At 60.8% G+C, this 22295-nt stretch overlaps 1 protein-coding gene across 3 annotated transcripts in view; it reads left to right on the forward strand.

Moving 5' to 3' along the window:
* The window catches only part of HYDIN (HYDIN axonemal central pair apparatus protein), a 313905-nt gene that overhangs the window by 278836 nt on the left and 12774 nt on the right, over positions 1-22295 (forward strand). For all 3 annotated transcript variants that reach the window (XM_073659829.1, XM_073659831.1, XM_073659830.1), the window contains exons 61-79: positions 416-567; positions 6575-6764; positions 7327-7441; positions 13827-14078; positions 14151-14293; positions 14367-14582; positions 14678-14838; positions 17183-17277; positions 17408-17618; positions 18093-18317; positions 18396-18534; positions 18664-18829; positions 18944-19091; positions 19188-19395; positions 20242-20463; positions 20547-20716; positions 20794-20992; positions 21106-21264; positions 21458-21738. In XM_073659829.1, coding sequence (XP_073515930.1) covers positions 416-567; positions 6575-6764; positions 7327-7441; positions 13827-14078; positions 14151-14293; positions 14367-14582; positions 14678-14838; positions 17183-17277; positions 17408-17618; positions 18093-18317; positions 18396-18534; positions 18664-18829; positions 18944-19091; positions 19188-19395; positions 20242-20463; positions 20547-20716; positions 20794-20992; positions 21106-21264; positions 21458-21738 — 3452 coding nt within the window. The remainder of the gene's footprint in view (positions 1-415; positions 568-6574; positions 6765-7326; positions 7442-13826; positions 14079-14150; positions 14294-14366; positions 14583-14677; positions 14839-17182; positions 17278-17407; positions 17619-18092; positions 18318-18395; positions 18535-18663; positions 18830-18943; positions 19092-19187; positions 19396-20241; positions 20464-20546; positions 20717-20793; positions 20993-21105; positions 21265-21457; positions 21739-22295) is intronic.

Consider the following 22295-nt stretch of genomic DNA (forward strand, 5'->3'; position numbering starts at 1 on the left):
GATGATCGGGGTATAGGGTACAGATAGGGGGGCTGTGCTGCTGTCACCAGTGTATGGGTAGACCCGTGTATGATCGGGGTGTAGGATACAGATAGGGGGCTGTGCTGCTGTCACCAGTGTGTGGGTAGACGCTGGCGATGATCGGGGTGTAGGATACAGATAAGGGGGCTGTGCTGCTGTCACCAGTGTATGGGTAGACCCCGGGGATGATTGGGGTGTAGGGTACAGATAGGGGGGCTGTGCTGCTGTCACCAGTGTATGGGTAGACCCCGGGGATGATCGAGGTGTAGGGTACAGATAGGGGGGCTGTGCTGCTGTCACCAGTGTATGAGTAGATCCCGGGGATGATCGGGGTGTAGGGTACAGATATGGGTCTGTGCTGCCCCCTTTACACATCTCACTTTCACTTTTCTAGTCTGTGGCTCGCATTTCCGAAATCTTTGAAGTCCAGCCGCCACGAATGAGCCTCCCGAGCCACAGTCACTGCTATGCCAGCGTCTCCTTCACCCCGCAGAGCATGCAGACCTACCAGTGCACCTTCGAGGCTACTGTGGAGGGAATCCCAAGGTACATGTGTTATATCTGGGTGGTGTATACGGTGAGGGAGGACGTCTGGGCCATGTATACGGCGGTGAGGGGGACGTCTGGGCGGTGTATACAGTGAGGGGACGTCTGGGCGGTGTATACGGTGAGTGGGACTTCTGGGCGGTGTATGCGGTGAGGGGGGACGTCTGGGCGGTGTATGCGGTGAGTGGGACTTCTGGGCGGTGTATGCGGTGAGGGGGGACGTCTGGGCGGTGTATGCGGTGAGTGGGACTTCTGGGCGGTGTATGCGGTGAGGGGGGACGTCTGGGCAGTGTATGCGGTGAGGGGACGTCTGGGCGGTGTATACAGTGAGGGGACGTCTGGGCGGTGTATGCGGTGAGTGGGACTTCTGGGCGGTGTATGCGGTGAGTGGGACTTCTGGGCGGTGTATGCAGTGAGGGAGGACGTCTGGGCGGTGTATATGGTGAGGGGGGACGTCTGGGCAGTGTATATGGTGAGGGGGGACGTCTGGGCGGTGTATGCGGTGATTGGGACTTCTGGGCTGTGTATACGGGTAGGGGGGATGTCTGGACGGTTTATACGGTGAGGGGGGATGTCTGGGTGTTGTATACGGTGAGGGAGGACATCTGGGCGGTTTATATGATGAGGGGGGACGTCTGGGCTGTGTATGCGGTGAGGGGGGACATCTGGGCGATGTATACGGTGAGGGGGGATGTCTGGGCAGTGTATGCAGTGAGGGGGACGTCTGGGCGGTGTATGCGGTGAGGGGGGACATCTGGGCGGTGTATGCGGTGAGGGGGGACATCTGGGCGGTGTATTCGGTGAGGGGGATGTCCGGGCGGTGAGGGGGGACGTCTGGTTGATGTATACGGTGAGAGGGGACGTCTGGTTTATGTAAACGGTGAGGGGACGTCTGGGCGGTGTATGCGGTGAGGGGGGACATCTGGGCGATGTATACAGTGAGGGGACGTCTGGGCGGTGCATACGGTGAGGGGACGTCTGGGCGGTGTATGTGGTGAGAGGGGACGTCTGGGCGGTGTATACAGTGAGGGAGGACGTCTGGGCAGTGTATACGGTGAGGGGGGACGTCTGGCTGATGTAAACGGTGAGGGGACGTCTGGGCGGTGTATACAGTGAGGGAGGACGTCTGGGCGGTGTATACGGTGAGGGGACGTCTGGGCGGTGTATGCAGTGAGAGGGGACGTCTGGGCGGTGTATACAGTGAGGGAGGACGTCTGGGCAGTGTATACGGTGAGGGGGGACGTCTGGCTGATGTAAACGGTGAGGGGACGTCTGGGCGGTGTATACAGTGAGGGAGGACGTCTGGGCGGTGTATACGGTGAGGGGACGTCTGGGCGGTGTATGCAGTGAGAGGGGACGTCTGGGCGGTGTATACAGTGAGGGAGGACGTCTGGGCGGTGTATACGGTGAGGGGACGTCTGGGCGGTGTATACAGTGAGGGGGACGTCTGGGCGGTGTATGCGGTGAGGGGGGACGTCTGGGCGGTGTATACAGTGAGGGGGACGTCTGGGCGGTGTATGCGGTGAGGGGGGACGTCTGGGCGGTGTATACAGTGAGGGGATGTCTGGGCGGTGTATACAGTGAGGGGATGTCTGGGCGGTGTATACAGTGAGGGAGGACGTCTGGGCGGTGTATACAGTGAGGGGGACGTCTGGGCGGTGTATGCAGTGAGAGGGGACGTCTGGGCGGTGTATGCGGTGAGGGGACGTCTGGGCGGTGTATACAGTGAGAGGGGACGTCTGGGCGGTGTATGCGGTGAGGGGACGTCTGGGCGGTGTATGCAGTGAGAGGGGACGTCTGGGCGGTGTATGCGGTGAGGGGACGTCTGGGCGGTGTATACAGTGAGGGGGACGTCTGGGCGGTGTATACGGTGAGGGAGGACGTCTGGGCGGTGTATGCAGTGAGGGGGGACGTCTGGGCGGTGTATGCAGTGAGGGGGGACGTCTGGGCGGTGTATACGGTGAGGGGACGTCTGGGCGGTGTATGCGGTGAGGGGGACGTCTGGGCGGTGTATACAGTGAGGGGGACGTCTGGGCGGTGTATGCAGTGAGAGGGGACGTCTGGGCGGTGTATGCGGTGAGGGGACTTCTGGGCGGTGTATGCAGTGAGGGGGGACGTCTGGGCGGTGTATACGGTGAGGGGACGTCTGGGCGGTGTATGCGGTGAGGGGGGACGTCTGGGCGGTGTATGCAGTGAGAGGGGACGTCTGGGCGGTGTATGCAGTGAGAGGGGATGTCTGGGCGGTGTATGCGGTGAGGGGACGTCTGGGCGGTGTATACGGTGAGGGGACGTCTGGGCGGTGTATGCAGTGAGGGGGGACGTCTGGGCGGTGTATACGGTGAGGGGACGTCTGGGCGGTGTATGCGGTGAGGGGACGTCTGGGCGGTGTATGCAGTGAGAGGGGACGTCTGGGCGGTGTATGCGGTGAGGGGACGTCTGGGCGGTGTATGCAGTGAGGGGGGACGTCTGGGCGGTGTATACGGTGAGGGGACGTCTGGGCGGTGTATACGGTGAGGGGACGTCTGGGCGGTGTATGCGGTGAGGGGACTTCTGGGCGGTGTATGCAGTGAGGGGGGACGTCTGGGCGGTGTATACGGTGAGGGGACGTCTGGGCGGTGTATACGGTGAGGGGACGTCTGGGCGGTGTATGCGGTGAGGGGACGTCTGGGCGGTGTATGCAGTGAGAGGGGACGTCTGGGCGGTGTATGCGGTGAGGGGACGTCTGGGCGGTGTATGCAGTGAGGGGGGACGTCTGGGCGGTGTATGCGGTGAGGGGACGTCTGGGCGGTGTATGCGGTGAGAGGGGACGTCTGGGCGGTGTATGCGGTGAGAGGGGACGTCTGGGCGGTGTATGCGGTGAGAGGGGACGTCTGGGCGGTGTATGCAGTGAGGTGGGACGTCTGGGCGGTGTATGCGGTGAGAGGGGACGTCTGGGCGGTGTATGCGGTGAGAGGGGACGTCTGGGCGGTGTATGCGGTGAGGGGACGTCTGGGCGGTGTATGCGGTGAGAGGGGACGTCTGGTTGATGTAAACGGTGAGGGGACGTCTGAGCGGTGTATATGGTGAGGGGACGTCTGGGCGGTGTATACGGTGAGGGGACGTCTGGGCGGTGTATACGGTGAGGGGACGTCTGGGCGGTGTATGCGGTGAGTGGGACTTCTGGGCGGTGTATGCGGTGAGGGAGGACGTCTGGGCGGTGTATGCAGTGAGAGGGGACGTCTGGGCGGTGTATGCGGTGAGGGGACGTCTGGGCGGTGTATGCAGTGAGGGGGGACGTCTGGGCGGTGTATACGGTGAGGGGACGTCTGGGCGGTGTATGCGGTGAGGGGACGTCTGGGCGGTGTATGCAGTGAGAGGGGACGTCTGGGCGGTGTATGCGGTGAGGGGACGTCTGGGCGGTGTATGCAGTGAGGGGGGACGTCTGGGCGGTGTATGCGGTGAGGGGACGTCTGGGCGGTGTATGCGGTGAGAGGGGACGTCTGGGCGGTGTATGCGGTGAGAGGGGACGTCTGGGCGGTGTATGCGGTGAGAGGGGACGTCTGGGCGGTGTATGCAGTGAGGGGGGACGTCTGGGCGGTGTATGCGGTGAGAGGGGACGTCTGGGCGGTGTATGCGGTGAGAGGGGACGTCTGGGCGGTGTATGCGGTGAGGGGACGTCTGGGCGGTGTATGCGGTGAGAGGGGACGTCTGGTTGATGTAAACGGTGAGGGGACGTCTGAGCGGTGTATACGGTGAGGGGACGTCTGGGCGGTGTATACGGTGAGGGGACGTCTGGGCGGTGTATGCGGTGAGGGGACGTCTGGGCGGTGTATGCAGTGAGAGAGGACGTCTGGGAGGTGTATGCGGTGAGGGGACGTCTGGGCGGTGTATGCGGTGAGGGGGGACATCTGGGCGGTGTATGCGGTGAGGGGACGTCTGGGCGGTGTATACAGTGAGGGAGGACGTCTGGGCGGTGTATACGGTGAGGGAGGACGTCTGGGCGGTGTATGCGGTGAGGGGACGTCTGGGCGGTGTATGCGGTGAGGGGGGACATCTGGGCGGTGTATGCGGTGAGGGGACGTCTGGGCGGTGTATACAGTGAGGGAGGACGTCTGGGCGGTGTATGCGGTGAGGGGACGTCTGAGCGTTGTCTACAGTGAGGGGGACGTCTGGGCGGTGTATGCGGTGAGGGGACATCTGGGCGGTGTATACGGTGAGGGGGACGTCTGGGCGGTGTATACAGTGAGGGAGGACGTCTGGGCGGTGTATGCAGTGAGGGGGGACGTCTGAGCGTTGTCTACAGTGAGGGGGACGTCTGGGCGGTGTATACGGTGAGGGGGACGTCTGGGCGGTGTATGCAGTGAGGTGGGACGTCTGGGCGGTGTATGCGGTGAGAGGGGACGTCTGGGCGGTGTATGCGGTGAGAGGGGACGTCTGGGCGGTGTATGCGGTGAGGGGACGTCTGGGCGGTGTATGCGGTGAGAGGGGACGTCTGGTTGATGTAAACGGTGAGGGGACGTCTGAGCGGTGTATATGGTGAGGGGACGTCTGGGCGGTGTATACGGTGAGGGGACGTCTGGGCGGTGTATACGGTGAGGGGACGTCTGGGCGGTGTATGCGGTGAGTGGGACTTCTGGGCGGTGTATGCGGTGAGGGAGGACGTCTGGGCGGTGTATGCAGTGAGAGGGGACGTCTGGGCGGTGTATGCGGTGAGGGGACGTCTGGGCGGTGTATGCAGTGAGGGGGGACGTCTGGGCGGTGTATACGGTGAGGGGACGTCTGGGCGGTGTATGCGGTGAGGGGACGTCTGGGCGGTGTATGCAGTGAGAGGGGACGTCTGGGCGGTGTATGCGGTGAGGGGACGTCTGGGCGGTGTATGCAGTGAGGGGGGACGTCTGGGCGGTGTATGCGGTGAGGGGACGTCTGGGCGGTGTATGCGGTGAGAGGGGACGTCTGGGCGGTGTATGCGGTGAGAGGGGACGTCTGGGCGGTGTATGCGGTGAGAGGGGACGTCTGGGCGGTGTATGCAGTGAGCGGGGACGTCTGGGCGGTGTATGCGGTGAGAGGGGACGTCTGGGCGGTGTATGCGGTGAGAGGGGACGTCTGGGCGGTGTATGCGGTGAGGGGACGTCTGGGCGGTGTATGCGGTGAGAGGGGACGTCTGGTTGATGTAAACGGTGAGGGGACGTCTGAGCGGTGTATACGGTGAGGGGACGTCTGGGCGGTGTATACGGTGAGGGGACGTCTGGGCGGTGTATGCGGTGAGGGGACGTCTGGGCGGTGTATGCAGTGAGAGAGGACGTCTGGGAGGTGTATGCGGTGAGGGGACGTCTGGGCGGTGTATGCGGTGAGGGGGGACATCTGGGCGGTGTATGCGGTGAGGGGACGTCTGGGCGGTGTATACAGTGAGGGAGGACGTCTGGGCGGTGTATACGGTGAGGGAGGACGTCTGGGCGGTGTATGCGGTGAGGGGACGTCTGGGCGGTGTATGCGGTGAGGGGGGACATCTGGGCGGTGTATGCGGTGAGGGGACGTCTGGGCGGTGTATACAGTGAGGGAGGACGTCTGGGCGGTGTATGCGGTGAGGGGACGTCTGAGCGTTGTCTACAGTGAGGGGACATCTGGGCGGTGTATACGGTGAGGGGGACGTCTGGGCGGTGTATACAGTGAGGGAGGACGTCTGGGCGGTGTATGCAGTGAGGGGGGACGTCTGAGCGTTGTCTACAGTGAGGGGGACGTCTGGGCGGTGAATGCAGTGAGAGGGGACGTCTGGTTGATGTATATGGTGAGGGGACGTCTGGGCAGTGTATGCGGACTGACACCTATAGTGACCACAAGTCCTGGGTCTCAGTCAAAGCTAGTCAGGTGCATCTAATCAGGATCTGCAGTGCTAGGACTTAACCTTGTCCTGCCTGGCTCTGTCAGAGGGGGTGACGTCTGGGCGGTGTGTACGGTGAGGTGGGGCATCCAGGCGGTGTGTATGGTGAGGAGATATGTTTAATTCTTTCACTGCTGGTTTTCTCATTAGTTCACTGTCTAAGTCTCGCACTTTGATCTTTGACCTGTCTGGAGAGGGCAGCCTTCCCCGCGTCACCGTCCTGCGCCCAACGCTGCGCAACAAGCGAGGAAATCCAGTGCTGCTGTTCCAGAGACTTCTGATTGGTCAGAGCCAACAACTTCCTTTTGTCCTTAAAAACGAGGGCTCTGTTCCTGCACAGGTGAGTCTTCTGCAGCACATGCTCCCACCCTAACCTTCACTGCAGCATGTTGCTCCCGCCCTGACGTCCTCTCCAGCACGTCGCCCCCGCGCTGACGTCCTCTCCAGCACGTCGCCCCCGCGCTGACCTTCTCTCCAGCAAGTCGCCCCCGCGCTAACGTCCTCTCCAGCACGTCGCCCCCGAGCTGACGTCCTCTCCAGCACGTCGCCCCCACGCTGACATCCTCTCCACCACGTCGCCCCCACGCTGACGTCCTCTCCAGCACGTAGCCCCTGCGCTGAATTCCTCTCCAGCACGTAGCCCCCACGCTGACGTCCTCTCCAGCACGTCGCCCCCACGCTGACATCCTCTCCACCACGTCGCCCCCACGCTGACGGCCTCTCCAGCACGTCGCCCCCACGCTGACGTCCTCTCCAGCACGTCGCCCCCACACTGACTTCCTCTCCAGCACGTCGCCCCCACGCTGACTTCCTCTCCAGCACGTCGCCCCCATGCTGACGTCCTCTCCAGCACTTCCCTGCACCCTCTGGACCTTGCTAGTAATCACTGACTTTTTCCTCAGCTGAACATTGATTTGCCAGAAGACGGACGAGCATTTTGTTTAAAACCAAAGCCGAACACTCACTGCATCTACCCGGCCTGGAAGGAGACCGGACACCTAGAGCAGGCGGGAGCAGGTACCGTACAGGTGTATAGCGCACGGCTCCGGGCGGAGTACAGGTGTATAGCGCACGGCTCCGGGCGGAGTACAGGTGTACAGCGCATGGCTCCGGGCCGAGTACAGGTGTATAGCGCACGGCTCCGGGCCGAGTACAGGTGTATAGCGCACGGCTCCGGGCGGAGTACAGGTGTATAGCGCACGGCTCTAGGGGGAGTATAGGTGTATAGTGCACGGCTCCAGGGTGAGTACAGGTGTATAGCGCACGGCTCCAGGGTGAGTACAGGTGTATAGCGCACGGCTCTAGGGGGAGCACAGGTGTATAGCGCACGGCTCTAGGGGGAGTACAGGTGTATAGCGCACGGCTCCAGGGTGAGTACAGGTGTATAGTGCGCGGCTCCAGGGTGAGTACAGGTGTATAGCGCACGGCTCTAGGGGGAGTACAGGTGTATAGCGCACGGCTCTAGGGGGAGTACAGGTGTATAGCGCACGGCTCCAGGGTGAGTACAGGTGTATAGTGCGCGGCTCCAGGGTGAGTACAGGTGTATAGTGCGCGGCTCCAGGGTGAGTACAGGTGTATAGCGCACGGCTCTAGGGGGAGTACAGGTGTATAGCGCACGGCTCTAGGGGGAGTATAGGTGTATAGTGCGCGGCTCCAGGGTGAGTACAGGTGTATAGCGCACGGCTCTAGGGGGAGCACAGGTGTATAGCGCACGGCTCCAGGGGGAGTACAGGTGTATAGCGCACGGCTCTAGGGGGAGTACAGGTGTATAGCGCACGACTCTAGGGTGAGTACAGGTGTATAGCGCACGGCTCTAGGGGGAGCACAGGTGTATAGCGCACGGCTCCAGGGGGAGTACAGGTGTATAGCGCACGGCTCTAGGGGGAGTACAGGTGTATAGCGCACGGCTCTAGAGTACAGGTGTATAGCGCACGGCTCTAGGGGGAGTACAGGTGTATAGTGCGCGGCTCCAGGGTGAGTACAGGTGTATAGCGCACGGCTCTAGGGGGAGTACAGGTGTATAGCGCACGGCTCCAGGGGGAGTGCAGGTGTATAGCGCACGGCTCTAGGGGGAGTGCAGGTGTATAGCGCACGGCTCTAGGGGGAGTACAGGTGTATAGCGCACGGCTCTAGGGGGAGTGCAGGTGTATAGCGCACGGCTCTAGGGGGAGTACAGGTGTATAGCGCACGGCTCTAGGGGGAGTACAGGTGTATAGCGCACGGCTCTAGGGGGAGGACAGGTGTATAGTGCGCGGCTCCAGGGTGAGTACAGGTGTATAGAGCACGGCTCTAGGGGGAGTACAGGTGTATAGCGCACGGCTCCAGGGTGAGTACAGGTGTATAGTGCGCGGCTCTAGGGGGAGTACAGGTGTATAGTGCGCGGCTCCAGGGTGAGTACAGGTGTATAGCGCACGGCTCTAGGGGGAGTACAGGTGTATAGCGCACGGCTCCAGGGTGAGTACAGGTGTATAGCGCACGGCTCTAGGGGGAGTACAGGTGTATAGCGCACGGCTCCAGGGTGAGTACAGGTGTATAGCGCACGGCTCTAGGGGGAGTGCAGGTGTATAGCGCACGGCTCTAGGGGGAGTACAGGTGTATAGCGCACGGCTCTAGGGGGAGTACAGGTGTATAGCGCACGGCTCTAGGGGGAGGACAGGTGTATAGTGCGCGGCTCCAGGGTGAGTCCAGGTGTATAGTGCACGGCTCTAGGGGGAGTACAGGTGTATAGCGCACGGCTCCAGGGTGAGTACAGGTGTATAGTGCGCGGCTCCAGGGTGAGTACAGGTGTATAGCGCACGGCTCCAGGGTGAGTACAGGTGTATAGCGCGCGGCTCTAGGGGGAGTACAGGTGTATAGCGCGCGGCTCCACGGTGAGTACAGGTGTATAGCGCACGGCTCCAGGGGGAGTACAGGTGTATAGCGCACAGCTTTAGGGGGAGTACAGGTGTATAGCGCACGGCTCCAGGGGGAGTACAGGTGTATAGCGCACAGCTCTAGGGGGAGTACAGGTGTATAGCGCACGGCTCTAGGGGGAGTACAGGTGTATAGCGCACGGCTCTAGGAGTACAGGTGTATAGCGCACGGCTCTAGGGGGAGTACAGGTGTATAGCGCACGGCTCCAGGGTGAGTACAGGTGTATAGCGCACGGCTCCAGGGTGAGTACAGGTGTATAGTGCGCGGCTCCAGGGTGAGTACAGGTGTATAGCGCACGGCTCTAGGGGGAGTACAGGTGTATAGCGCACGGCTCCAGGGTGAGTACAGGTGTATAGCGCACGGCTCTAGGGGGAGTGCAGGTGTATAGCGCACGGCTCTAGGGGGAGTACAGGTGTATAGCGCACGGCTCTAGGGGGAGTACAGGTGTATAGCGCACGGCTCTAGGGGGAGGACAGGTGTATAGTGCGCGGCTCCAGGGTGAGTCCAGGTGTATAGTGCACGGCTCTAGGGGGAGTACAGGTGTATAGCGCACGGCTCCAGGGTGAGTACAGGTGTATAGTGCGCGGCTCCAGGGTGAGTACAGGTGTATAGCGCACGGCTCCAGGGTGAGTACAGGTGTATAGCGCGCGGCTCTAGGGGGAGTACAGGTGTATAGCGCGCGGCTCCACGGTGAGTACAGGTGTATAGCGCACGGCTCCAGGGGGAGTACAGGTGTATAGCGCACAGCTTTAGGGGGAGTACAGGTGTATAGCGCACGGCTCCAGGGGGAGTACAGGTGTATAGCGCACAGCTCTAGGGGGAGTACAGGTGTATAGCGCACGGCTCTAGGGGGAGTACAGGTGTATAGCGCACGGCTCTAGGAGTACAGGTGTATAGCGCACGGCTCTAGGGGGAGTACAGGTGTATAGCGCACGGCTCCAGGGTGAGTACAGGTGTATAGCGCACGGCTCCAGGGTGAGTACAGGTGTATAGCGCGCGGCTCTAGGGGGAGTACAGGTGTATAGCGCGCGGCTCCACGGTGAGTACAGGTGTATAGCGCACGGCTCCAGGGGGAGTACAGGTGTATAGCGCACAGCTTTAGGGGGAGTACAGGTGTATAGCGCACGGCTCCAGGGGGAGTACAGGTGTATAGCGCACAGCTCTAGGGGGAGTACAGGTGTATAGCGCACGGCTCTAGGGGGAGTACAGGTGTATAGCGCACGGCTCTAGGAGTACAGGTGTATAGCGCACGGCTCTAGGGGGAGTACAGGTGTATAGCGCACGGCTCCAGGGTGAGTACAGGTGTATAGCGCACGGCTCCAGGGTGAGTACAGGTGTATAGTGCGCGGCTCCAGGGTGAGTACAGGTGTATAGCGCACGGCTCTAGGGGGAGTACAGGTGTATAGTGCGCGGCTCCAGGGTGAGTACAGGTGTATAGCGCACGGCTCTAGGGGGAGTACAGGTGTATAGCGCACGGCTCCAGGGGGAGTACAGGTGTATAGCGCACGGCTCCAGGGTGAGTACAGGTGTATAGCGCACGGCTCTAGGGGGAGTGCAGGTGTATAGCGCACGGCTCTAGGGGGAGTACAGGTGTATAGCGCACGGCTCTAGGGGGAGTACAGGTGTATAGCGCACGGCTCTAGGGGGAGGACAGGTGTATAGTGCGCGGCTCCAGGGTGAGTACAGGTGTATAGAGCACGGCTCTAGGGGGAGTACAGGTGTATAGCGCACGGCTCCAGGGTGAGTACAGGTGTATAGTGCGCCGCTCTAGGGGGAGTACAGGTGTATAGTGCGCGGCTCCAGGGTGAGTACAGGTGTATAGAGCGCGGCTCTAGGGGGAGTACAGGTGTATAGCGCACGGCTCCAGGGTGAGTACAGGTGTATAGTGCGCGGCTCCAGGGTGAGTACAGGTGTATAGTGCACGGCTCTAGGGGGAGTACAGGTGTATAGCGCACGGCTCCAGGGGGAGTACAGGTGTATAGTGCGCGGCTCCAGGGTGAGTACAGGTGTATAGCGCACAGCTCTAGGGGGAGTCCAGGTGTATAGCGCACGGCTCTAGGGGGAGTACAGGTGTATAGTGCGCGGCTCCAGGGTGAGTACAGGTGTATAGTGCGCGGCTCCAGGGTGAGTACAGGTGTATAGCGCACGGCTCTAGGGGGAGTACAGGTGTATAGCGCACGGCTCCAGGGTGAGTACAGGTGTATAGCGCACGGCTCTAGGGGGAGTACAGGTGTATAGCGCGCGGCTCCACGGTGAGTACAGGTGTATAGCGCACGGCTCCAGGGGGAGTACAGGTGTATAGCGCACAGCTTTAGGGGGAGTACAGGTGTATAGCGCACGGCTCCAGGGGGAGTGCAGGTGTATAGCGCACAGCTCTAGGGGGAGTACAGGTGTATAGCGCACGGCTCTAGGGGGAGTACAGGTGTATAGCGCACGGCTCTAGGAGTACAGGTGTATAGCGCACGGCTCTAGGGGGAGTACAGGTGTATAGCGCACGGCTCCAGGGTGAGTACAGGTGTATAGCGCACGGCTCCAGGGTGAGTACAGGTGTATAGCGCACGGCTCCAGGGTGAGTACAGGTGTATAGTGCGCGGCTCCAGGGTGAGTGCAGGTGTATAGCGCACGGCTCTAGGGGGAGTACAGGTGTATAGTGCACGGCTCCAGGGGGAGTACAGGTGTATAGTGCGCGGCTCCAGGGTGAGTACAGGTGTATAGCGCACGGCTCTAGGGGGAGTACAGGTGTATAGTGCGCGGCTCCAGGGTGAGTACAGGTGTATAGCGCACGGCTCTAGGGGGAGTACAGGTGTATAGTGCACGGCTCTAGGGGGAGTACAGGTGTATAGTGCGCGGCTCCAGGATGAGTACAGGTGTATATCGCACGGCTCTAGGGGGAGTACAGGTGTATAGCGCGTGGCTCCAGGGTGAGTACTGGTGTATAGCGCACGGCTCTAGGGGGAGTACAGGTGTATAGCGCACGGCTCTAGGGGGAGTACAGGTGTATAGCGCACGGCTCTAGGGGGAGTACAGGTGTATAGTGCACGGCTCCAGGGTGAGTACAGGTGTATAGCGCACGGCTCTAGAGTACAGGTGTATAGCGCACGGCTCTAGAGTACAGGTGTATAGCGCACGGCTCCAGGGGGAGTACAGGTGTATAGCGCACGGCTCCAGGGGGAGTCCAGGTGTATAGCGCGCAGCTCCAGGGTGAGTACAGGTGTATAGCGCACGGCTCTAGGGGGAGTACAGGTGTATAGCGCACGGCTCCAGGGTGAGTACAGGTGTATAGCGCACGGCTCCAGGGTGAGTACAGGTGTATAATGCACGGCTCCAGGGGGAGTCCAGGTGTATAGCGCACGGCTCTAGGGGGAGTACAGGTGTATAGCGCACGGCTCCAGGGTGAGTACAGGTGTATAATGCACGGCTCCAGGGTGAGTACAGGTGTATAGTGCGCGGCTCCAGGGTGAGTACAGGTGTATAGCGCACGGCTCTAGGGGGAGTACAGGTGTATAGCGCACGGCTCTAGGGGGAGTACAGGTGTATAGTGCACGGCTCCAGGGTGAGTACAGGTGTATAGTGCACGGCTCCAGGGTGAGTACAGGTGTATAGCGCACGGCTCCAGGGTGAGTACAGGTGTATAATGCACGGCTCCAGGGGGAGTCCAGGTGTATAGCGCACGGCTCTAGGGGGAGTACAGGTGTATAGCGCACGGCTCCAGGGTGAGTACAGGTGTATAATGCACGGCTCCAGGGTGAGTACAGGTGTATAGCGCGCGGCTCCAGGGTGAGTACAGGTGTATAGCGCACGGCTCTAGGGTGAGTACAGGTGTATAGCGCACGGCTCCAGGGTGAGTACAGGTGTATAATGCACGGCTCCAGGGTGAGTACAGGTGTATAGTGCGCGGCTCCAGGGTGAGTACAGGTGTATAGCGCACGGCTCTAGGGGGAGTACAGGTGTATAGCGCACGGCTCTAGGGGGAGTACAGGTGTATAGTGCACGGCTCCAGGGTGAGTACAGGTGTATAGTGCACGGCTCCAGGGTGAGTACAGGTGTATAGCGCACGGCTCCAGGGTGAGTACAGGTGTATAATGCACGGCTCCAGGGTGAGTACAGGTGTATAGCTCACAGCTCTCGGGGGAGTACAGGTGTATAGCGCACGGCTCCAGGGTGAGTACAGGTGTATAGCGCACGGCTCCAGGGTGAGTACAGGTGTATAGTGCACGGCTCCAGGGTGAGTACAGGTGTATAGCGCACGGCTCCAGGGTGAGTACAGGTGTATAATGCACGGCTCCAGGGTGAGTACAGGTGTATAGCTCACAGCTCTCGGGGGAGTACAGGTGTATAGCGCGCGGCTCCAGGGTGAGTACAGGTGTATAGTGCGCGGCTCCAGGGGGAGTACAGGTGTATAGCGCACGGCTCTAGGGGGAGTACAGGTGTATAGTGCGCGGCTCCGGGAGGTGCGCGGCGTATGCTCATCCTCTCCCCTTTCTCACAGGGCTCCGCGCTCACACGGCATCGCTGATCCTACGTCCTGGGGAGACTGCAGAGTTTGAGGTGCTGTTCTGCCCCCCGGAGGCTCTGCTCTATGGGGGCTCTCTGCTGGTGTCCGTGCTGGACAATCAGTATGAGCAAAGCTGCGTACAGCTGGTGGGAGAAGGCTACATGGAGGATTTGACCTTAGATAACATCCCCCGCCCTGGAGAGCTGGTGACCCTGGAGGGGCCGCTGGAGGACGACCTGGTGGCAGGTGGGATGACTGCGTGGCCGGGCACCACCCTGGTCTGCGCCCTCACATACAGTAACGTCACGTGTCTTGCAGCCGTCCGCACCGAGCACATCGTCTTTGGTGACTGCCACGTCGGACATCAATACCAGATGACCTTCACCATGACAAACCGCAGCCACGCCGACGCCATGAGGTTTGAGTGGCCGTCACAGGTCCCTTTGGAGTTCTCCCCTCAGGTAGGTGACATGGCGTCACACTACATCCCGCTGCACCTGTAAGGACACACCTCACCGCCAATCCTGCCGACAGGTGGGACACATTCACGCCGGCTGCGCCAAAGATGTGACAGTCTCCCTGAAGTCAGAGGTGGCGGTGGCCCTGCGAGGGTCCCGGGTGACGTGCAGGGCATCCCGGATCTCCTTCCCACATCCCCTCGATCAGGTGTGTGACTGGGATGACAGAATGCGGACGGTGTCCTGGGTGGACAGTGGTAAGGGGGCCGCCGGCCAGCCCCGCAGGAGGAAGGTAAGTCCTGAGTGTCGGCCAGGGCCCGGACCCTGCTGTCGTCCAGAGGACGGAGCGGATCAGCTGGAGGTTGTGGCACCCATATTTGTGTGCAGGTTATAGAGACGGATCCGGAGCCCGTTCACACGCTGCTCGATGCCGAGCCCCGAGAGGTGGAGCTGCTCTTCTCTGCCACCGTGGACTACGCCCGGTACACGGCCAAGTGTGAACACGTGCGCTTCAGGGACACGCTTCTGTACCAGACACGCGTGTACAAGTGAGTGGCCCGGAGATGATGGGGGTGGGGCAGAGATGCGGCGATGATGGGGTGGGGCAGAGATGGGATGATTGGGTAGGGCAGAGACGCGGGGATGATGGGGTGGGGCAGAGACGCGGGGGTGATGGGGTGGGGCAGAGACGCAGAGATGATGGGGTGGGGCAGAGACGCAGAGATGATGGGGTGGGGCTGAGATGCGGCGATGATGGGGTGGGGCAGAGACGTGGAGATGATGGGGTGGGTCAGAGACGCGGGGATGATGGGGGTGGGGCAGAGACGCGGGGATGATGGGGTGGGGCAGAGACGCGGGGGTGATGGGGTGGGGCAGAGACGCAGAGATGATGGGGTGGGGCAGAGACGCAGAGATGATGGGGTGGGGCTGAGATGCGGCGATGATGGGGTGGGGCAGAGACGTGGAGATGATGGGGGTGGGGCAGAGATGCGGCGATGATGGGGTGGGTCAGAGACGCGGGGATGATGGGGTGGGGCAGAGACGTGGAGATGATGGGGGTGGGGCAGAGACGTGGAGATGATGGGGTGGGTCAGAGACGCGGGGATGATGGGGTGGGGCAGAGACGCGGGGATGATGGGGTGGGGCAGAGACGCGGGGGTGATGGGGTGGGGCAGAGACGCAGAGATGATGGGGTGGGGCAGAGACGCAGAGATGATGGGGTGGGGCTGAGATGCGGCGATGATGGGGTGGGGCAGAGACGTGGAGATGATGGGGTGGGTCAGAGACGCGGGGATGATGGGGTGGGGCAGAGACGCGGGGATGATGGGGTGCTGCAGAGACGCGGGGATGATGGGGTGGGGCAGAGATGCGAGGATGATGGGGTGGGGCAGAGACGTGGAGATGATGGGGTGGGTCAGAGACGCGGGGATGATGGGGTGGGGCACAGACGTGGAGATGATGGGGTGGGGCAGAGACGCGGGGATGATGGGGTGCGGCAGACACGCGGGGATGATGGGGTGGGTCAGAGACGCGGGGATGATGGGGTAGGGCAGAGATGCGTTGATGATGGGGTGGGGCAGAGATGCGGCGATGATGGGGTGGGGCAGAGACGCGGGGATGATGGGGTAGGGCAGAGATGCGTTGATGATGGGGTGGGGCAGAGATGCGGCGATGATGGGGTGGGGCAGAGACGTGGAGATGATGGGGTGGGGCAGAGACGCGGGGATGATGGGGTGGGGCAGAGACGCGGCGATGATGGGGTGGGGCAGAGACGCGGGGATGATGGGGTGGGGCACAGACGTGGAGATGATGGGGTGGGGCAGAGACGCGGGGATGATGGGGTGGGGCACAGACGTGGAGATGATGGGGTGGGGCAGAGACGCGGGGATGATGGGGTGCGGCAGACACGCGGGGATGATGGGGTGGGTCAGAGACGCGGAGATGATGGGGTGGGGCAGAGACGCGGAGATGATGGGGTGGGGCAGAGATGCGAGGATGATGGGTTGGGGCAGAGATGTGAGGATGATGGGGTGGGGCAGAGATGCGAGGATGATGGGGTGGGGCAGAGACGCGGAGATGATGGGGTGGGGCAGAGACGCGGAGATGATGGGGTGGGGCAGAGACGCGGAGATGATGGGGTGGGGCAGAGACGTGAGGATGATGAGGTGGGGAAGAGACGCGGCGATGATGGGGTGGGGCAGAGACGTGGAGATGATGGGGTGGGGCACAGACGTGGAGATGATGGGGTGGGGCAGAGACGCGGGGATGATGGGGTGCGGCAGAGACGCGGGGATGATGGGGTGGGGCAGAGACGTGGGGATGATGGGGTGCGGCAGAGACGTGGGGATGATGGGGTGGGGCAGAGACGCGGGGATGATGGGGTGGGGCAGAGATGCGAGGATGATGGGGTGGGGCAGAGACGTGAGGATGATGAGGTGGGGAAGAGACGCGGAGATGATGGGGTGGGGCAGAGACGCGGGGATGATGGGGTGGGGCAGAGATGCGAGGATGATGGGGTGGGGCAGAGATGCGGGGATGATGGGGTGGGGCAGAGACGCGGAGATGATGGGGTGGGGCAGAGACGCAGAGATGATGGGGTGGGGCAGAGACGCAGAGATGATGGGGTGGGGCAGAGACGCAGAGATGATGGGGTGGGGCAGAGATGCGAGGATGATGGGGTGGGGCAGAGACGTGAGGATGATGAGGTGGGGAAGAGACGCGGCGATGATGGGGTGGGGCAGAGACGCGGAGATGGTGGGGTTGGGCAGAGATGCTGGAATGATGGGGTAGAGATAATGTGTTCGGGGAGAGATGGTGGGGCTGAGATAATGCGGTTGGCAGAGATAATGCGGTTGGCAGAGGTGACAGCAGCTGACTCCTCACCCTGTGCAGGTTCCTCTTGCAGAACACGGGGCCGGTGCAGCTGACGGCCTCCTGGCTCATCCACATGGAGGGTCAGAGACCCCCTGGAGCAGCAGACTCAGGCGGTAGGTACAGCTCCCCCTCATAGTGTTGGTGTGAGGTCCCTGAGTCCATTACTTCTCATCTTGCACACGTCATATGGGAATGGTGGCTCCATAGTTTCCTGCAGTCTGACCATTGCTGTGTCATCACCAGAGCCTCCGGGCAGCGCTCGCGGCTCCTCCACCACCGGCCGCCCCGCCAGCACCCTAGAAAGTGTTTCTTCTCTGCTGCTCATGGGAACTGAGACCTCGCCATTCAGCGTGCAGCCTCCGAGCAGCGTCATCCCGGCCGGCGATAATTGCCAGTTCCTCATCAAGTTTTCACCTACACGCGTTGGAGAGTTTGAAGGCCGCCTGACCTGCAGGTGAGGGTGACGGACATGTGACCATGCCGGCTGTCACCGCACAGGACGGACATGCGACCGTGCTGGCTGTCACCGCACAGGACGGACATGCGACCGTGCTGGCTGTCACCGCACAGGACGGACATGCGACCGTGCCGGCTGTCACCGCACAGGACGGACATGTGACCGTGCCGGCTGTTACCGCACAGGACGGACATGTGACCGTGCCGGCTGTCACCGCGCAGGATGGACATGTGACTGTGCCGGCTGTCATCGCACAGGACGGACATGTGACCGTGTCACCACACAGGACGGACATGTAACTGCACACTCTGTAAGGTGGAGACGTCTGACAGAGGTGAAACATGGACGCTGACACCTGAGCGGTCAGACCACGTCTGCCTAGGGGCGGCACAGGTGGACCCTCTAGGTCAGGAGTCTGCAGCCATCGCACAGCGTGACCTCTTGTGACTGGTCGTACTTTCTGACCCTCAGCATTCCCAACATGTCCCCCGGAGAGCAGGAGCCGCTGCTGCCAGTGACAGGTCGCAGCCTGCTCCCTTACTGTCACTTTCAGCTGGAGGATTCGGACTACATCAGCAGCGGGAGGCGCAACCCAGAGCTGTGCGGACCCTGTGGGGCCCCGTCAGGGACAACCTTGGATCCTAACACGCGGGTGATTGAGTTCACGTCTGTGGGTGTGCAGACAAAGAGCAGCAGGTACGGAGGCAGCCGGGCTGGAAGCGAGGGCGTCCTCTAGGGATTTTAGCACAGAAGTAGCTTAATTCTGCTCTCTAGGACATTCAGCATCGTGAACCCCACCAATAGCCTCTACTCCTTCCTGTGGACCTGCGAGGACCCCCCAAGTCTCCGGCGTCCTCCTGCCTTTCACTGCCTGAACAAGCAAGGTGTGATCCAAGCCGAAAAGAAGATGGAGGTAATGTGTTTGTGGGTAAAGTGCAGAACTATGTGCCAATAAGTAAGTGCCCCCCAAGCACAACCTCGGGGACACTGCCCTCATGATGTGGGGGCTGCTGTCACATGGTGAATCCTCTACCCCTCACAGGTCACATTTCAGTTCCTCCCTCAAGTGTTGGACATCACCGAATCTTTCTGGAAATTCTCCATCACGGAGCAGAACATCTCCGTCCCGTTCCTACTCGTTGGTAAAACCACGGAGCCCTCGGTCTCTCTGGACCGGTCACATCTGAACTTCGGCTCGCGGCTGCTAGGTACGTGCCCCGAGTAATGTCTGCCTCCTGTACGGCCGGGGATTCATGGCTGTGCGACCACAGACTGTGGCCCCTGGTGATTGCTGCGGACATGTCCGCTCTTGTCGTGTGCAGGGCAGGAGGTGCAGGAGTCCATCTGTCTCATCAACAGCGAGAATAAACCCTTCAGCTTTACTTTCCGTGAGAATTCTCGCTATTCGGAAGGCTGCAGTCACTCCTTGACAGTGAGACCTATGGAGGGGGTGATCGCTCCCCTGAGCAGGTACTCCATGTGCTCCCATTGCCGCCGTCGCCCTGACATGTGCCGCCATCGCCCTGACATGTGTCGCTCTCATCTCTCCACCTTCTCTCCTCTCAGGATCCCCATCTCTCTTCACTTTCGGCCATCCACGGTCGGTGAGGTTAATTTCAACCTGACTTGTGATGTGAAGACCAAGACTGAGCCCCTCTGCCTGAATGTGAAGGCGGACGGGCACTCTACTCAAGTGTCAGTGCAGTGCCAAGACAACACGGGCGCCGTCACCCTCCTGTCTGCGCAGGAACCCAGAGAGCTGGACTTGGGACAGGTGGGACATTGGTGGTCGCGTGCTGCAGATTGAGCTTCCACATCCTGCGCAGCGTCCTGCAGATTGATCTTCCCTGTCCTGTGCAGAATCCTGCAGTTGAGCTTCCCCGTCCTGCGCAGTATCCTGCAGGTTGATCTTCCCTGTCCTGCGCAGCGTCCTGCAGATTGATCTTCCCTGTCCTGCGCACCATCCTGCAGTTGAGCTTCCCCGTCCTGCCCAGCATCCTGCAGATTGAGCTTCCCTGTCCTGCACCGTGTCCTACAGGTTGAGCTTTCCCGTCCTGCGCAGCGTCCTGCAGTTGAGCTTCCCCGTCCTGCGCAGCATCCTGCAGATTGAGCTTCCCCGTCCTGCACAGCATCCTGCAGATTGAGCTTCCCCGTCCTGCGCAGCATCCTGCAGATTGAGCTTCCCCGTCCTGCACAGCATCCTGCAGATTGAGCTTCCCCGTCCTGCACAGCATCCTGCAGATTGAGCTTCCCCGTCCTGCGCAGCATCCTGCAGATTGAGCTTCCCCGTCCTGCGCAGCATCCTGCAGGTTGAGCTTCCCCATCCTTCGCAGTGTCCTGCAGTTTAATCTTCTCATCCTGCGTAGCGTCCTGCAGTTGAGCTTCCCCGTCCTTCAGGTTGAGCTTCCCCATCCTTCAGGTTGAGCTTCCCCGTCCTTCAGGTTGAGCTTCCCCGTCCTACGCAGCATCCTGCAGGTTGAGCTTCCCCATCCTTCGCAGCGTCCTGCAGTTTAATCTTCTCATCCTGCGTAGCGTCCTGCAGTTGAGCTTCCCCGTCCTTCAGGTTGAGCTTCCCCATCCTGCGCAATGTCCGGTGACTCGGCTCCTTTCTTCCTTCCAGGTGGACATCAGTGACTGCTCCACCCTCCAGTTCCATATCACAAATAAGGGACAGTTCTCCTTTAATTACTCCTGTGCTCTGACCGTCCCTCGGGGGCTGCAGGATTTCCTGAGTGTGTCCCCCAGCAGTGGCCTGGTGGGCCCCGGACAGCGGGCTCAGACGTCCCTCACCTTCTGTCCCACCAGGCAGTGTACAGTAAGGGACGTTCTACTGACCCTCAAGGTTAGTGACCCTGGTGACGTGGGCAGCGGGCGGCTCGGGCTGATCTGCCACAGTGCCCATTTTATGTCTTGTCGTCCAATCAGATAGAGAATGGGCCGGAGATCACCTGCCCCCTGGGCGGCGGCGCCATCCAGCCAGGGATCCACTTCTCTTTCACAGAACACAACTTTGGCCATTGTTTCATCTTCCACGCTGGGATGCAGCCGATCCGAGAGACCCTCGTCATCACCAACAAAGACCGCCGGCCACTCAGGTGAGTGACCCCAACGATAACCGGGGAACACCGGCCTGATGGGTGGTCCGGTCATTGTGTCTGTGCTTCCCTCGCAGCATCGACTGTCTGTACAGTAACACGGCTCACATGGAGCTCGACTTCTGTGCCAGCGTCCTCTGTCCCGGAGACAAGATGGAGGTGCCAGTCACGTTCTATCCGCGAGCAGCCATCGTGTACCAAGAAACTGTCGTCTTTCAGATGAACGGCCATTCCCAGCAGCTCATTCGACTCCAGGGTCACGGGATTGAGATGAAGGTCGGAAATTTGTAAAAATGAAAATGTAGATGATAAATTGTGGGACAGATCGTCTGGTGACAACCTCAGGAGCCATCTTGTCAGTCACAAACTATGTCATCTGCTGTTTTCAGGTCGAAGTTGCAGATCCCAAATATAAAGTCCTTAACTTTGGAGCCGTGAACATTGGACAAACTGTGAAAAGGGAGGTCAGCATTGTGAATAGGAGCCTGGCCGCGGTATCGTGCACCCTGCACCTGAGCCCGAGCGTGCCCGCACTGCAGGAGCCCAAGGTACCGGACCCCCGTGTGAGGCCCCCAGACTTAATGGGACGGGGTAAAGTAAGAGGCTTGCTGTCATTCTAGTGGGTGCAGACCCCATGGTGGGTCGTCAGCTGATGTCTCATTTGATGGGGTTCCACATGATCGGCCAGCGCTGGCTCTCCGCTCTGGAGATGCCACTGATCTCTTTTTGTGTCTTGTGCAGGTCCTCAGTCTGTCCCCCAGTGGTGAAATGACATTTCCGGCCCGTGGTGGGCTGTGTAAGCTGGAGGTGCAGTTCACCCCTCGCAGCAGAATTGCTCCATTTGCGGAGGAGGTGCTGCTGGAGTCCTGCGGAGTGATGCGCTCCCTCTTCATGGTGCGAGGCTGCAGCCAAGGCCTGGAACTCAGCTTGGACCAGGAATATGTGTCCTTCGGGGCTGTGGTGCTGCACAGTCAGGCTACACGTAGGATTGTCCTGAGCAATACAGGAGAGCTGGGGGCTAGGTACAGTCAGCGCGGCCCATGGGGCATCCTTTCCTCTTCGGCAGCTCCTCTTCTCTTTGGCAATTCCTCTCCTCGGCGGCTTCTCTCCTCCTCAGTTCCTCCTCTCTTCGGCGGCTGCTCTCCTCCTCGGCGGCTGCTCTCCTCCTCGGCGGCTCCTTTCTTCTTCGGTGGCTCCTTTCTTCTTCGGCGGCTCCTTTCTTCTTCGGCTGCTCCTTTCTTCTTCGGCTGCTCCTTTCTTCTTCGGCTGCTCCTTTCTTCTTCGGCTGCTCCTTTCTTCTTTGGCGGCTCCTTTCTTCTTTGGCGGCTCCTCTCTTCTTTGGCGGCTCCTCTCTTCTTTGGCGGCTCCTCTCTTCTTTGGTGGCTCCTCTCTTCCTCTCTTCTTTGGCGGCGCCTCTTTTCTTTTGGCGGCTCCTCTCTTCTTCGGCGGCTCCTCTCTTCCTCGGCTTCTCCTCTTTTCCTTGGCGGTTCCTCTCCTCCCGGGGAGCTCCCCTCCTCCTCGGCGGCTCCACTCCTTCTCGGTGGCTTCCCTCTTCCTCGGTGGCTCCTCTCTTCCTCGG

The sequence above is a fragment of the Phyllobates terribilis genome, unplaced genomic scaffold (assembly GCF_046119375.1).
Source record: "Phyllobates terribilis strain yellow unplaced genomic scaffold, ASM4611937v1 Scaffold_14__1_contigs__length_39327217, whole genome shotgun sequence".
NCBI classification, from domain to species: domain Eukaryota; kingdom Metazoa; phylum Chordata; class Amphibia; order Anura; family Dendrobatidae; genus Phyllobates; species Phyllobates terribilis.